We start from the raw sequence: 15831 nt of genomic DNA, 5'->3' as shown, positions 1-15831 counted from the left end.
TGCAATATAGTTGATGATAAAAGACAATACTAAAATGTGTTTGAAAAAACTATACCAAAATCTTCATAAATATCATTATCACAAATATTCTTGAAATATCGAGATATAATTTTGAGGCTATATCGCCCACCCCTACCGACGATGATCTGAAAACACAGACAAACAAGTACACTGAAGTTTATCGATCTCCATGTAAGATGTTCATCTTAAATGAAAGTGTCATTCAGCCAATCTGTGTTCCGTCATGAGATCTCAACTATTTTGTTTGCGATTGTGGTTGCTGAATAAATGCACTTACTCAACCACTGTTGTTTTAATAGAGAAACATTATTGCGATTTGGAATTATTGGAATTACTATTAGGAACTTCACTGTTAAAATATTTTTGATTGTTTTTACCAGTTTTCATAATGTATCATGTTGTCTGTGTTTGCTTGAACTGATTTGCTTAAAGCAAAACAGGGACGATAATAGTTGAGTGTCAGCCAATGAGATTGCCGTTTGCGCATTAGTTCCGCACACTACCAGAGAAACCTGCAGTATCTTATGGTTGTTCTTAAAAGCTGAAGAATTCCAAATGAACTCCGTTATTTTGACAGGAAATTTACATTTACATGTAGCACGTCAAGTCTGCATGGTATGCTAGACTCTCTCGCGCTCTCTCTCCCTCTATGTGTGTGAGAAACAGCGCTCTCAGCAAAGCGACGGTGAGTTGTACGCCTTCACACTAGAGTTTACGGTACGTCAAATACAAGTACGCTGCACATCCATTGAGATGAATTGAAAAATAGCACAGATCGCTTTACAGAGTCAGAGTGTTTGGCGAGTGAAAATATATCTGTGCTAAACTTATACTTAGCCTCCAACTCACACCCTGGCTAGTAAAATCTAAGAATTTATTAGCCAATGGCTAATGTTAAACATCATTTAGTCGCCCAGACTGAAGATGTATTTACATATGTAAGTGATTTACATTTTAGAGGGTTGTCTTCCATGTCACTGTTTTAGGCTAGAGTTGCCAATTAAAAAGGACACAAAAGGTGAAAACACACTGTATAAATGAGCTAAATTCCCATTTACTTCGGCTATGAAATTGTTGTGTCTGAAATGTATAAATGTTGGAACCTTTGCAACATGTGGCTTACACACAAACTGACCAAACTGATAAGATTCACACCTCACATACACATGCACCTCTCAAACAGAAGCTGGAAGAGGTCTGAGGCTGATCTCTGGCGGTCTTCCTTCTCTTTCTAGAACTGGCCAAGTGAAGTGTGTGAGAGCGGAAAGAGGAGCCACTCTGGTCTAGACCACCTCTGTTCAGGGGTGGCTCCCTGGAGGCGGTCTAACCTCTCCTCTTTCTAGGGCCTTTGTCCTAGCTGCCCTTCTGTGCTTATCTCTTCTCTTTCCGCCTCTCCTTATGAAACATGCCCGGTGTTCCCTTCCCACAAGAGCCTCCTGCCTGGCATATAACACCCAAGCCTGAGCTCTCCGCACCTTGAGCAATAGGGATACTCAAGGCAACATTATCTTTCACACTGTACAACAGGCCAGTGGTAGTTTATAGTAGAGATGTGCAAACTACATGTTTTCAAAACCCGACCACTCAATCGATTGTTGACCATAATCAATATAATCGACCACTCTGTCTTAAGAAAGAGACAAGTAAACGAGTAGTTTACAAGTAGATGTGTTTCAGGGATATATATATAGATATATATATATATATAGTACACACACACTATATATATTAATATTTAATTCATTTATTCAAAGAAATAAATTACATTTTAAAATATAATTCAAATAGAAAACAATTATTTTAAATTATAATAATATTTCATAATATGGAGCCTTGTGAACATGTCTTTCAAAAACACACACACAAATAAATACTGCATTTTATATAATTATTATAATTAAATTTTTATATAATAAGATATATAATAAAATTTTTGCCTGTATTTACATTTTATTTATATTTATATAACTCACAAAAAGACTGTCGGCAAGCTAAACTCTTCTTGGAGAAGTTGCCCACACATTAAGAGCTATGGCATCAACAAAATTATGCTAAAAATAAGCTAAAAAAATGAAGAACCTGAGATGTGCGAAACTACATATTTATTCAGTATGTTGCCGAACAACAGGTTTTGGGTTCACTTGATCTCAACAGACAAGTTTCTTATAGGGCATTCACACAGAACACATTATAGTGTTCAAAAAGCTAGTTGAAAAAGAAATGATTGGAAGAAAATCTAAAACCAGCAGTTTCCCACAGACTTACACTCTATGTGTGGCAGCACTTCCGCCGGGGTACTAGTGTTGTCACGGTACCAAAATATCAGTATTCGGCACCAATAACAATCCATGGTTTTCGGTACCAAAGCAAAACACAAAAATATGCTAATTAAAAAATTTGACTATACTTTCATTTAATCCAAACTGTGTACATATTTAATTTTAAAGGGATTTTAAAACCTTCTAGAGTTATTCAGCCAAGAATAACAACTAAGTTAGCTTAAATGTTTTTTTTTTAAAAGCCCAGAACTGCTTTTCTGACTGATATGACACAAACAATGTTAACTATTTGTACATTCTCTAACACGCATATTTTAGGGTGCTTTCACACCTGGCCTGTTGTTTCGGAACCTGGCGCGTTTCCCCACTTAGCTCGGTTCGTTTGGGCATATGTGAACAATCGCGCTGGGATCCGCTCCAAAATAATCGGTCTGAGATCGCCTGAACGAGGTGGTCTCAGCTCGATTGAAAACGAACTCTGGAGCGGTTTGGTTGTAGAGAGAAAGCAATCCGATCCAACGGACCAACGAACCAGGTTATATCACAATTTATGATGGGTAATTACGTAAGTTCTGTGAAAAGCATTAGCTTTGTTGTTTTGCTAATACCTCAAAATGAACCTGTGAATGTGTGTGGGTGAGCACGTCTTTGCCATTCAAAAATCAAAGTGCATTTTTGTAATTTTATAATGCCGTCTTATTGCTCTTCTTTGTAGTAGGTGCATTTTAAAAATGTTTTCCCAATTAATCCTAGACTCCTGCTCAAAATTATAATATTATTATAAGGACAGCTACAAAAAAAACAACAACAATAAGCTGTTATCATTCCATCCTGACAGATGACATGTGTGACAGCTAAGTGGAATCCCGGAAAATAAACCATGGAACTTTGACCAATGAGAGAACAGTTTACACGCGCGTGACTTGTATTAACAAATTTGGTCCGTTTAGAAACTTTGCCATGTGAAAGCGAACCACACCAAGAATAAAAAGCAACATTGTAATAATTTTAATCCCTGTTTCGGAACAAAGCAATCGATCTACAGGTGTGAAAGCACCTTTATTCACAATTCATTTAAATGCCTCTGGTGTGTAAAAATAGTAAATATCATCATGTCCTCCTGTTTTTTTACCATAATAAAAGTTATAGGAGCATTAAATAGTTAATAAAGAAACTTCATTCTAATGCTCATTTCATTAGCATTAGCCGCGCTTATGCTAACGATTAACTACTCTAATAACAGCGATGTTCATTTCAATCCGACATTCAAATTAAAATATTGAATAATATTCATAACATAAGCGGTGTTTCCCACAGACTTGCACTCTATTTGTGGAGGCATATATATGCAAACTCATTCTCTGCCAGCAGGAGGTGCTGTTGGAGTGGGAGAGATAGAAGCTTCCCCGGTAACGGCTGTACTCAAATAAGCGCTCCGCTCACAAACGCTGCTCAGGCATTACAGGCAAGATGAAATGAAAATGACATCCATAATTTTCTGAAGACAGTCGGTTTCCTTCAGAAATACAGTGATATAAAAACACCCGCACCGGGTTTCAACTCTGTCACGTGCAGTGCTCATGTTTATTCAACGAAGTCAAAGCCTTTTGGAAAATCTATTTGTGGTGGTGAGTTTTGATAGTGTGGCGGGTAGCCACAAATAAATCAATGTATGGGATGAAATGAAACTTACCTGCTTGAACTCTTTCATTTGATCCGGGTGTCTGACTTTAAAGTTTTTTGTTAGTTTGATGCGTTTCCTCATTTTGAGGTCGCCATGTCTCAGTGCATCTGCGCACCTTTCGGATAGCGCAAGAACCGGGTTGACCGGGGACTCGGTACCACCGGTACTTAAAAAAAAACCTGGTACCGTAATGTTTTCATTTTTTTAGTACCGACTTGGTACCGAAGTACCGGGTCTTTTGACAACATTAATATATACTGGTTTACATTTACAACTCTGATCTGCATGTTCGCTGCGTAAAAACATTAGTCGATTTCGCGTTGGTCTGAACGAAAACAGCAGACGGGCTGATTGAAAATGCTAAGTCATCCTCTGCCAGCAGGAGGTGCTATTGGAGCTGCAGAAATAGCTGTTTCCCTACTTTATCAGGCATTATAGAAAAGATGAAATGAAAATGACATCAAAGCTTTTTTGAAGACAGTCGGTTCCCTTCAAAGATGCATTCATTTGTGGCGGTCAGTTTTGATGTTGTGGAGGGCCACAAACACTGACCAGTTAAAGGATTAGTTCACTTTCAAATTAAAATTTCCTTATAATTTACTCACTCCCATGTCATCCAAGATGTTTATGTCTTTCTTTCTTCAGTCGAAAACAAATTAAGGTTTTTGATGAAAGCATTCCAGGATTATTCTCCTTATAGTGGACTTCAACGGCTACCAAACGGTTGATGGTCAAAATTACAGTTTCAGTGCAGCTTCAAAGCTTCTACACGATCCCAGACGAGGAATAAGGGTCTTATTTAGTGAAACGATCAGTCATTTTCTAAAAAAAATTACAATTTATATACTTTTTAACCTCAAACGCTCGTCTTGTCTAGCTCTGCGTGAACTCTGTGCATTTCGGTTCATGACAGTTAGGGTATGTCGAAAAACTCCCATCTCATTTTCTGCTCCAACTTCTAAATCGTCCTACATCGCCGTTTTACCGTTTTTTTTTGTAAAGGGCTTTGACCTTCTTTGCATGTTCACTTTGTAAACACTGGGTCAGTACTTCTGCAGCGATGTAGGACGATTTTGAAGTTGGAGGAGAAAATGAGATGGGAGTTTTTTGACCTACCATAACCGTTTCGAACGGGACTGCACAGAGTATGCATGCGCATTGCAGAGCTATACAAGACGAGCGTTTGAGGTTAAAAAGTATATAATTTTTATTCTTTTTTAGAAAATGACAGATCGTTTCGCTAGATAAGACCCTTATTCCTCGTCTGGGATCGTGTAGAACGCTTTGAAGTTGCACTGAAACTGTAATTTTGACCTTCAACCGTTTGGTAGCCGTTGAAGTCCACTATAAGGAGAATAATCCTGGAATGTTTTCATCAAAAACCTTGATTTCTTTTCGACTGAAGAAAGAAAGACATAAACATCTTGGATGACATGGGGGTGAGTAATTTATCAGGAAATTTTTATTTGAAAGTGAACTAATCATTTAACCTCTGGTCAGTTTTTGTACTATTTGACCTTTGATTAAAACTCGCTAATCCACTCGTCGGGATCTTTTTGGAGTCTGTGGTGCCACTTTTATGAGTATAAAATGAAACTCAAAACATTAAATAATTAGTGAAAACCTGACCTTGTGCATTTGATTATATTCGGCTCTTTGCAGCCATAACAAACAAGCCAGTGAGGACTGTTACTCTCCCAGAGTGTTATTTTTACACTCTGGGACAGAAACTCACCTGAATGCCACTGGGATGTGACCTACAGATTTAATCTACAGCCTTATGGTTCAGACAAATACACCCAGCTGAACTGTTTGCATAAAGCCCCCCCTTGAGATATCTGTACTGATCCTTTTAAAGGAGGGAACAGTATATGGTGTCACTCTTGAACTTTATGTCCTTAGCGCTACATCAAATTTATGGCCCACACCCCTAACCATGCCAATTAACATCAAATAAAGAACATGACATCAAACCTCAGCCAATCTAATCAACCCTGTTAGCCGTGATCCACATCAAATATGGCTCCTCCACATCGGGCAAATTATCATATCTCCATTCTCCTTAAGACGCAACTTATTAACTCCAACCAAAAAGCGCAGAAAACTCTATTACAGCAGCTTTCTGGAGAAAAAAAAAAAATCTCCCTCCTGCGATGGCAAATCTCACCTCCGCCGTTCTTATCAAAACTGCACATAAAAATAAGTCCTCTCCATAAGATGCTATGTGATAACAGTACATTAAAAGATTACTGCCCTATTCCCATCTTGTTTTTAATTGCATTGGGGCCAGAGGCTACAGGATCCTTAATAACGCATTAACATTTTATTCTCATCCACCGCTCCACAATCACATGCAACTGCAGCTGTGTTTAAGGCTTTATGCTATGTCTGCATTTGGTGGGGTGCCTCACAACTTTTATGGTTACTGTATGCTGCTGAGAAAGATGGCATATTGACAGCTCCGACAGCACTGCATAAGGTGACATCATCAAGTGTAATTTACATATATTTACATAAAATGTCCTAAACAAACAAAATAAAAAATGTGGTTGACTAGATAGTTGTTCTTTTGCAAATATTAGATTGAAAAAAAGACAAAAAAAAAATCTGTGTTTATGACAGTTTAAAAACACTTAGTTTAGCACAAACATTTAGCTTTTAGCTCAAGCTTTTTATGAGTTTACATAAAGGAAGAAGTGAGGATTTCGGAGTGCTAATAGGTCAGTGAGGGTTCAGTTATCATAACTCACTCAACTTCCCCTTGCGTTAACATTAGGAAAGAGCAATAATTCATCAAAACACCTAAAAGCTTTTCCTTTCACCGTGGCAAACAACAGACACTTCCTAAACAGTAAATTCTAATCCACAGTTACTGCTTTTTGACATTATTTTCAGTCCACACGTTTCAAACTCTCTCACCCAATCAGGAGAGCTCATGGGCTGCACCAATCACCAGCTGTATTGACCAATTAACACATTACACAAAATTATAATAAATAAGTAGTAAAATTATAGCTATATGGGTTACTTGGAACAAATAAACCATTTCAGAAAAAAAGGTTGTGGTTAAAGATTTGGGTTTTAGATAAAAATGTCAGGTTTCAGCATGTTGAAGATTGAGTGACAGAGATTTGTCAGCAGAAAGCAACAAAGATATAAATAAAAATCCTTACATCAATATATTAAGATATGTTTTTGGCTCACTAAAAGCATTTGTGTTAAACCTATAATAGACATGTAATATTCATCATAATAACATTTATGCTGTTCTTTTAATTCATCAAAGAATCCTAAAATAACATCAATATTTCTACAAAAAATTACTATCACAGGAATACATTATTACTGGTTTCAGTGTAGTTTTAGTGAGCATAAAAGTCTTCAAAGTTTTGAATGGTAGTGTACATATAAATAATTGGCTTTGTCTTCATTTTACCATAACATTAGTATCTATAAGCACAGTTCAAAAGCAAGATGCATTATTAAGTAAGCTAATAATAATTAAAAGCAGGACTTTGAAGACCTTAACAACCTGCTTTAAAGATGATCAGATACCAGAAATCATTGATAATCATGTTTTTATCAAAGTCATGAAAGCGTCCTTGGATTTGCAACACATTATAAAGTCTTTATAACTTTCTCAGTGTTCATTGCACCCACTATCACTCAGGATCTAATATCTCACTGCAAATCAACATTTCAGCCATACTGCTGATGCCACATTCTTGTTTCCTTTCACAAGGCGTAGAGTTGAATTGTTGTTTTTTTTTGCTGTTTTTCACCAAAACGCACACTGCAGATTAACATCGACGAACAAAAAAAAACTCTGCATCTCAATGCTATCTAACACAAGATCTACAGTGAGTAATATGTGGAATTAGTTTTAATTAAATTAATCAACCACAACGGTTGTTAGGAGAAAAACACAAGGGTGGGAACCGAGAGGGTGGGGGAGTAACTAAGGCGGGGGTGAATGCATTCACACCTATCATCTAATTATACAACAACATTAATCACATTAGGGCTGGAACTGATTGCCAGGGTCCAGGGCCCTGCTGTTCTTACGTGTAGCTTTGTTATTGCAGCAAAGCCTCAGCTCCTGCCTGCTCTGCGCTGATAACAACTCTTATCGCACTTGGCGATCTCTATCTATACCAGAGATCAGGCCCCAGGCTTTATCAAAAGTTCACATCGAGCTAAAAGCAGAACAAAGAAGGAAAACACACAAGCAAAACTAACAAGACGCAACAGTGTGTGTGCATATGTGTGAAAATATGTGTGCGAAAGCCTGTGATCTCTCATTCTTTTCAATATTTTTGGCGGAGTATTAAACTAGACCTCGGGGACTCTGAACCTAACAGCAGCGAAAGCTCTGAGAATGCTTTCAACAAAAACAGGAAGAGATCCCATCAGTTGTCCACGCTTTCAAAGGTGCAAGCCCAAGGTACAGGGGGTGGTAACTCAAACAAGTGCATTGTCTGGCCCGGGCTTCTCAAACATCCTTCAGCTGCTGACGCCAAATTCTGGGAGCTCATGAATAATTCACGCCGACCTCGGAGCCGTTTGAATGATGTCACTCGGCTGTTATCTGTGAGAATCTCCTCTCTGTTATCTCCCAATCATCTCAACGGCTCGCTTATCGGCCCCTGCGATCTCACTGAGGCAGCTGCTTTTAAAACGCAGCATACATCCATCTACCATTTCTGTATTCCTGCCTCTCTCCCCCAGCCCTTATCAGCCCTGCCATCCTACTCTACCCTTATCTGCTTTTCTCTCTCTTTTTTTTACTTATCTAGAGATACACCCAGCCAGTCCCAAACAACAACAACACAAACATGACAAAGATGAGAATGCTTCAGCCAAATGTAATTATAATCCCAATGTCCCCCCACCCCCCTCAACGTTGGGACTATCTCCACAGAGATCACCGCCTCACCTATCTTGTCTCCCATCTCAACCGTCAAAATATAAGTCCTGGGATGTGGCCCCCGCTAAGGCCGTGAGCTAATCTCACCATCAGGGAGGGATGGATAATCTATCAGCGCAATCTTCACCATTGGGAGAGTGACGCACAAAAGACACACAAAAATATTTCCTCTCAACACAATCTTCCATGATACCGGATACCTCTTTTGGAGGGGCCAGGATTGTAATCCTTCCAGCAAGAGTGTAACAAACAATGCAATCGCACACTTATTATACAGTGTCGCCTTCACGTTTACATATGCAAAAAGGTAAGATAAGAGGAGCGATGTGAGACATCCATATGAGTTCCTATGTTTGGTAATGGGGGGGGGGACTCACCTTTGGGGTGATATAGGGCCAAATCTGAGATACTTTTCCTTTCCATTACTCTAATGGGACGTCAATGGGGGACTCGTGGAGCTGCCGATGTGTACTTCAAAAGCCACCAGATATGAAATCTTCACGGGGTTCAACATTTCAGGAAAGATAAGGAATGTTTATTCTGAATTGTTCAAAACATCAGCTATGACTGGCCTGTAACGCTGGTTCTACTGTTTGCAGCTGCCTCTAGGTAAGAAAAAGAGTTCTGCAGAAACCAACCAGAGATAGCTTTATATCAGATAAGACATCTCAATTAAGAGAACGCCTTCATGGGTCAGCAGGTCATTGGCATTACTGGCCAACGTGCTCGTATAACTCAGTCACTTAAACAAACCTTGATACCGTCCATTTACACTCAGTGGTATATGCTAATGCTGCCTTATCAGACCATTTTTCTTTCCTATTCAAGAGTCGCTTTCTGCCTTTGAATTGCATTAATATTTTTTTTTTTGAACAGCCCTTTCAAACTCAACCTCCAAGATATTGCTACTGTGCTTATCGCCCGAAAGCATCTCTTCTGGATGAAGAACTGAAACAGCGCCTGGCACCAGAGCAAAACGACTTTTCAACGCTGTTGGTTCTTTTCACAGAAAGAGAGAGAGAGGCAGGGGCCAATGAATTTGATTTTTACTTTATGAATTTATCGACCACAACATGTTAAGGGCTACTTCAATCAAAAATGAATTTCTGTCACCCTCATGTTGTTCCAAACCTATATGACATTCTATCATCAGTGGAAGTCAAAAGATGGTTGCTTTTTTCCAAACACAATTAATGATGAACGAAGATGTCAAGTCTCAAAAAGGATGGTATGATCATCTCAAAAGTATAATAAAAGTGATAAGACTATAGCGCACTATATTCCTATAAGACTTATGATTGTTTTGCGTGAGAAACAGAGTTGTTTTTCACTAACAATCTTACACTCCGCAGAGCTGTTAACGGTTGCGACCAGTTAAAAGAGTCAGTTGAACTCAAGAACCAAATCAGTCCGATTCATAAACGAATCATTCTGATTGGTTTTCTGAATTGTGTCAACTATTTCCTTGAAAAGATTTTCAAACAAATTAAAACATTGCTACTTTTCTCAGAAAAGTGTCAAGAAGAGCTTATGGCTTAACATAGTTGAGTCTCATAGACCACTTTCATATTTTGCGTTGTTTTAAGGGCTTTACATCTTCAGTCCCCATTCATTGTCATTAAATGGAAACGAGCAACCAAGATATTCTTCAAAATGTCTCCTTTTGTGTGCCACAGAAGAAGGCTAAGTCATACAGGTTTGCAGCAAAATGATGGTGTGTAAATAATGACTGAACTTCATATCTTGCATGCAATCATTAAATGTCATTTTAAGACCAACTAATGGTGCCTGAACATTATAGGGTTAAAATGGAAAGATGGGAGGGGGAAAGATCCAATTGTATTCCACTATCATATGGAGAGATCAGCTGGGCGCGCTATCTGACGTCTCATCTCTGGAAAGAGAACTGAAAAGCCGGAGGAAAATGCAACAGCAGCCTCGGTGCAGCCACAGACAGAAAACAAATAAAAGATCCAATTTTAATCCTTATCTCGACTGAGATCGGATCGCTGTTTATCTGAACTCATATCGTCTTTTTCAGAGAACAGTGACGTTTCCACAACAGTATTAAACAGGAAGCCAGGGTTGACGTTGCACTTCGGTTGGAGCAGACGAAAGCACTTTTACAAATTAAAAACTAAAATACTATTACGGGTTTATTTCACACAATTATCGCCCGCTGTATTTGAAAAGTAAAGCGCGAGTTTCAGCGGCGTTGACGTGCCGCGCGCTTTTACAAAATGAGCCGCGCGTCCCAAAAGCTGTTGGTTACCATGGCAATTGTAAGTAAATATAGCCATTTCTAATTTTTCTACTGTCTTAAAACCATTACAACACAAAGACTGTTTGAATAGACCGCTCACACATCCAAAGCGTGCCTCGTGTTAATAGAAAGATCTTGTCAGTTTCCACGAAATTATTTAAAGGCATGACAACGTTGTGCTCAAAAACCAATGATATACAGTCATATGAATAATGTCACACACTTTATCAAATTGAGACACTATTCAAAACAACAGCACCGGTACTAGTGAAACTTTAAACGCTTACGTTTGATCTGCCGGGGTTTGCTCTGCTTTCTTCGAGACATGCTTATTCCGTCGTTCCTGCTCAGCTTGCGGCAAAAGCGATCAGTCCACCGGAGTCACTAGCAGTAACAGCAGCACTGGATCACAGTTCTCTGCCCGTCCGAAGACACCCGCATGACCTGCACTTTGATATTCAGAGCCGAAAGTGCTACCTGTAGCCGAATGAGGCTTAGTTACTTTTCGACGTCTTCCCAGAGGAGCGAATCTATCCTCTCCGTTAGCCACAGAAAACTCTGCCGATGACAGCGCATATGATACTGTAGAAAACTAAACCTTTAGCTTTGAATGATTTGTTTATGTCTACTCCGGTGAAGCACAGAGGGAGCGCAGTTCTCAACAGGGCTCGATCGACACATGAAACAGTGGCGCTGATATGTTATGACACGCCTCCGTCACGCCCCTTGCGTATGATGCCATGCCGCACGCCGCTCACTGCGCCCGCGCTCCCAGCAAGCTCTCGATCACCCAAACATCACATTTCCATCCGTGCAAGGCATGCAATGTGTGCCTCGTTTGCATGCTAAACCATTTTCTTAAGAATGAGCGTATACGGAAAATCTGGAAGGGGCTATTCAAAAATAATAAAGTTATTTACCTCTACTAAAATTAGTATTATAATTTTGTACTGCATAAATTATATATAAACGATTATATATACATAATAATAATACTTTACTATAATATATTTATTATTATTATTATTAATATAAAAATCCTATGAATTCAATCATATTGATTTATCATTGGACTAATATAGATAGATGTAATATAGATAATTAGTATTATTAAATACATTCTAATATCATTCTATAAAAGTAGCCTATTAATAATAATAATAATTTTATTATTATACATAATTATAATAAAACAATTAATTAAAATATACAGTGGTGTGAAAAAGTGTTGGCCCCCTTCCTCATTTCTTTGCATGTTTGTCACACTTTAATGTTTCAGATCATCAAACAAATTTAAATATTAGTCAAAGATAACACAAGATGCAGTTTTTAAATGAAGGTTTTTATTATTAAGGGAAAACAAAATCCAAAACTACATGGCCCTGTGTGAAAAAGTGTTTGCCCCCTAAACCTAATAACTGGTTGGGCCACCCTTACCTGTATATATAAATAATTCAAACAACACAATTCTATATAATATTAATAACATATCTAATTGATATGAATTATTATTATTAATCTGTCATTGTTGTACTTTTTATGTAAAAAATAATTTATATGATCAATATTTTGTGGTAAAAAAATTTTTACTGTATTATTTTTCCTTGTCTATTTTATATAATTCTGCATTTTTATTGTTCTACTCTCTTTTGCTGCTGCAACATTGCGGTTCCCCTCAGAGGAATCAATAAATATTATTCCATTCTATATATTTACTGTAAATGGGGTCATGGCCAATATCTCCAAGTAAATGTTGGGTGGTGATTACTGAAATACAAAAGTTTTACAATTATAGATTATAGTCAATCATGAAAAGTAAGAATGCTGTTACCATTTTCTTAGCACAGACGCTGGCACTGTGACCTACTCAAAAACTCACTGCTTCCATCTAGTGACCAGAGAAAAAGCTTAAAGGCACAATATGTAAGATTCTTTTATTAAAATATCCAAAACCCACTAGAACAGTGTTATATATTTTGCTGCCTTGTGTACTTACATTATCCCAAATGTTTCGAAGAATGTTTAAATCCAGAGAAGTAAGCAATTTTAACTAGTGAAAATTCGTGTCCTTAGTGTCATTGTGTCGCCTGCCAATGACGCCATCACCCCTCGATTTCCGGTTTTGTTTTGTAGAAAACATGGAAGCACCAAAGACTCTTTAATGTGTTGTGCGTTTTAATAGACCGGCGACGACCGCACATAGTAGCATTATAACAGAACCTTCAAATGTATCTAGTATGATAAAACAGAGCTGCTTTTTTTTACCACATACGCACAACCAGAAGAAGCGGAAGCAGTCGACTGTGGCATAATAAAAGCTCCACTGCTTTCGACCTGTGTGTCGCGCTGGTTCAGCGGCCTCCTTTCGCTTCGACGGCTTTCAGCCTCACCCTGCTTAATTCTACTACGTTAACAAATCATTAGCTCATCCATGAACATGATTTCCGCCCGAGCCCGTCAGATTACATCGGCTGTGGGGATGAAGACTACAACTCCCATGATTCCACACCGTCATGGCGTCATCAAACTACGCCTTTGTCTCTTTGTTTATTTGGAATACGCGCCCTCTAGCGGCAAAAATTACATTTTGTGCCTTTAACTCATGTCCCACAGTAGTGGCCACCCTATTGACCATTTCTGCAATGAGCTTACTTAGTAGATACATTCCTCTCAGGCCACAACATTTGAATATGAGTCAAAGACATCAACCATGTCATGTGTTAACAAACTGGAACTTGTGATGCAACCACAAATAATAGCAACAACACTAGAATAAAACACTAACTGACAATTCTGTGTTGTGTCATGATTTGTTAGAAGGTTCAGAGCAAACTATTTGGGCAGACTATTAACAACTATTTACAAGATCAATGTCTAACCTTGTTAATCTTGATGTTGGAGGAACATTGTTCATCATGTCTTTCAAGATTAAACATGATGAAATCAACATTTAAAATAAAAAGGATTATGCACTCATAATGACAATAAATGATGACATAAACAATAAACAATACAATAAACTGAAGCAGGATACACTGAAAATAAACAATAAATCTATATTTTGAACACCGCATTTCAAATGCATTTACATTTGAGGTTGAACTTGCAATTTTTGTGTGAGCAGATCAGTTCTTGGGTTGAGGGTTGATAACTGTTGTGCCACCAGTCAAACAACTGCTTATTTTAAAAAAACAACAACAACAAAATCGACTACTAAGTGAGTGTCAATGGATACAGCTTTTAACTTCTCACTCAGCTTCGTAACCTTCAAGCTTTCCTGTTAGCGTTGTTCAATAAAACCGACATAAGACATGAATTATTAACCTACCTTTGAAGAATCTGAGCCTCTGTGACACTCTTTTACCATCTGCATTAGCGCACACTTTATCACTGGGTACAGCATGAACCGCTTTCACAGAAGAATTTACTGTGATGGCAAATTAAATGATCCATATGGGAATGGCTGAGAATAAAACATTTATGATTTTTCTTTAAAATTTTGATTTATGTGTTTGGTTCACTTCACCAATAGATGTAATATTTTAGAACTCTAATCTAACAAACATGTCAGTACAGAACACAGAGATGCAGAGATCAAGTTCTATACTAATTATGACTATTTATACACACAACAGGTTTTTCTGTTCTCTGTACAGGAATCCCACTTTGTACACATGTATCAGCTGATTTGTTTTTTTAAGGGGATAAAGTAGGATCAGGATAAATGCCAGGATTTTGTAACTGTGCCTGTGTGAGTGATTGATTTTGTGAGCTCTTCATTACATGAGAGGCTGTATCCGTCTTTAATGAAAGAACAGCTATGATAAAATAAATTTAGCTCTGCCTGTACTTGACCCTGCTGCTTGGACAGTCCCTCAACAGACAGGTAAGAATTTCATTAGATTATGTTGCTTTTTAGATAACATTGAACATTATACAGTGAAATAAACTTTGACATAATTATGTATTTTATTCATTTTTGAAAGAGTATTGTTACTGGACAGGAATATATAATATAATATAATTAATCACTAATATAATTAATTGTATTAAAGAATGGGTGTTAATGTCAGATTTGTTTGTTTTTGTACAGACTCTGGGCCGGTGGTTGTTCTAAAGCATGGCAGTATCTGTGGCCAATATAGGAAAGTTAAAGGCTCAGAAAAAGTGGTGGAGCAGTATTTTGGCATTCCTTTTGCCCAGCCGCCTGCTGGCCCTCTCCGCCTGGCTGCACCTAGTCCTGTACAGGGATGGGAGGGCATAAGAAACACCACCCAGCACCCATTCATGTGAGTATGACTATATTCATTAAAGGGGTCATTTGATGCGATTTCAATTTTTCCTTTCTCTTTGGAGTGTTACAAGCTCTTGGTGCATAAAGAAGATCTGTAAAGTTGCAAAGACTAAAGTCAAATATATCCAAAGAGATATTCTTTATAAAAGTTAAGAGTCAGCCACACCTACCTAAAACGGCTCGTTCTAACACGCCCCCACATGTCTAAGTCACGATGTGGGAAGATTTGCATAACGCCGCCCAAATGTTCACGCAAAGAAAGAAAGCGAAACTACTTTGTTTGGTCTTCCAAAAGAGGACGATATTCGCTTCGTCATGCCTAGAGCTGATCCGTGCTGGTCGCTGAGGAAATACATCAACTTC

The 15831-nt window shown here is 38.1% G+C and overlaps 1 protein-coding gene and 1 pseudogene across 1 annotated transcript in view; one reads left to right on the top strand and one right to left on the bottom strand.

The window, feature by feature from the left end:
- LOC107583881 (zinc finger protein ZFPM1-like) overlaps positions 1–11856 on the bottom strand; it is an 86516-nt gene extending 74660 nt beyond the window's left edge. Inside the window, exon 1 of the mRNA XM_016270232.1 lies at positions 11462–11856. Within this exon, the coding sequence (XP_016125718.1) occupies positions 11462–11501 (40 nt within the window). The 5' untranslated portion in view covers positions 11502–11856. The remainder of the gene's footprint in view (positions 1–11461) is intronic.
- Positions 11857–14898: 3042 nt separating this feature from the next.
- LOC107583880 (cocaine esterase-like) overlaps positions 14899–15831 on the top strand; it is a 3480-nt pseudogene continuing 2547 nt past the window's right edge.

The sequence above is a fragment of the Sinocyclocheilus grahami genome, unplaced genomic scaffold (assembly GCF_001515645.1).
Source record: "Sinocyclocheilus grahami isolate Dianchi unplaced genomic scaffold, SAMN03320097.WGS_v1.1 scaffold55.1, whole genome shotgun sequence".
Taxonomy (NCBI): Eukaryota; Metazoa; Chordata; class Actinopteri; order Cypriniformes; family Cyprinidae; genus Sinocyclocheilus; species Sinocyclocheilus grahami.
Note: the sequence above shows the minus strand (reverse complement) of the source record. Positions and strands in the feature narration are given on the sequence as shown.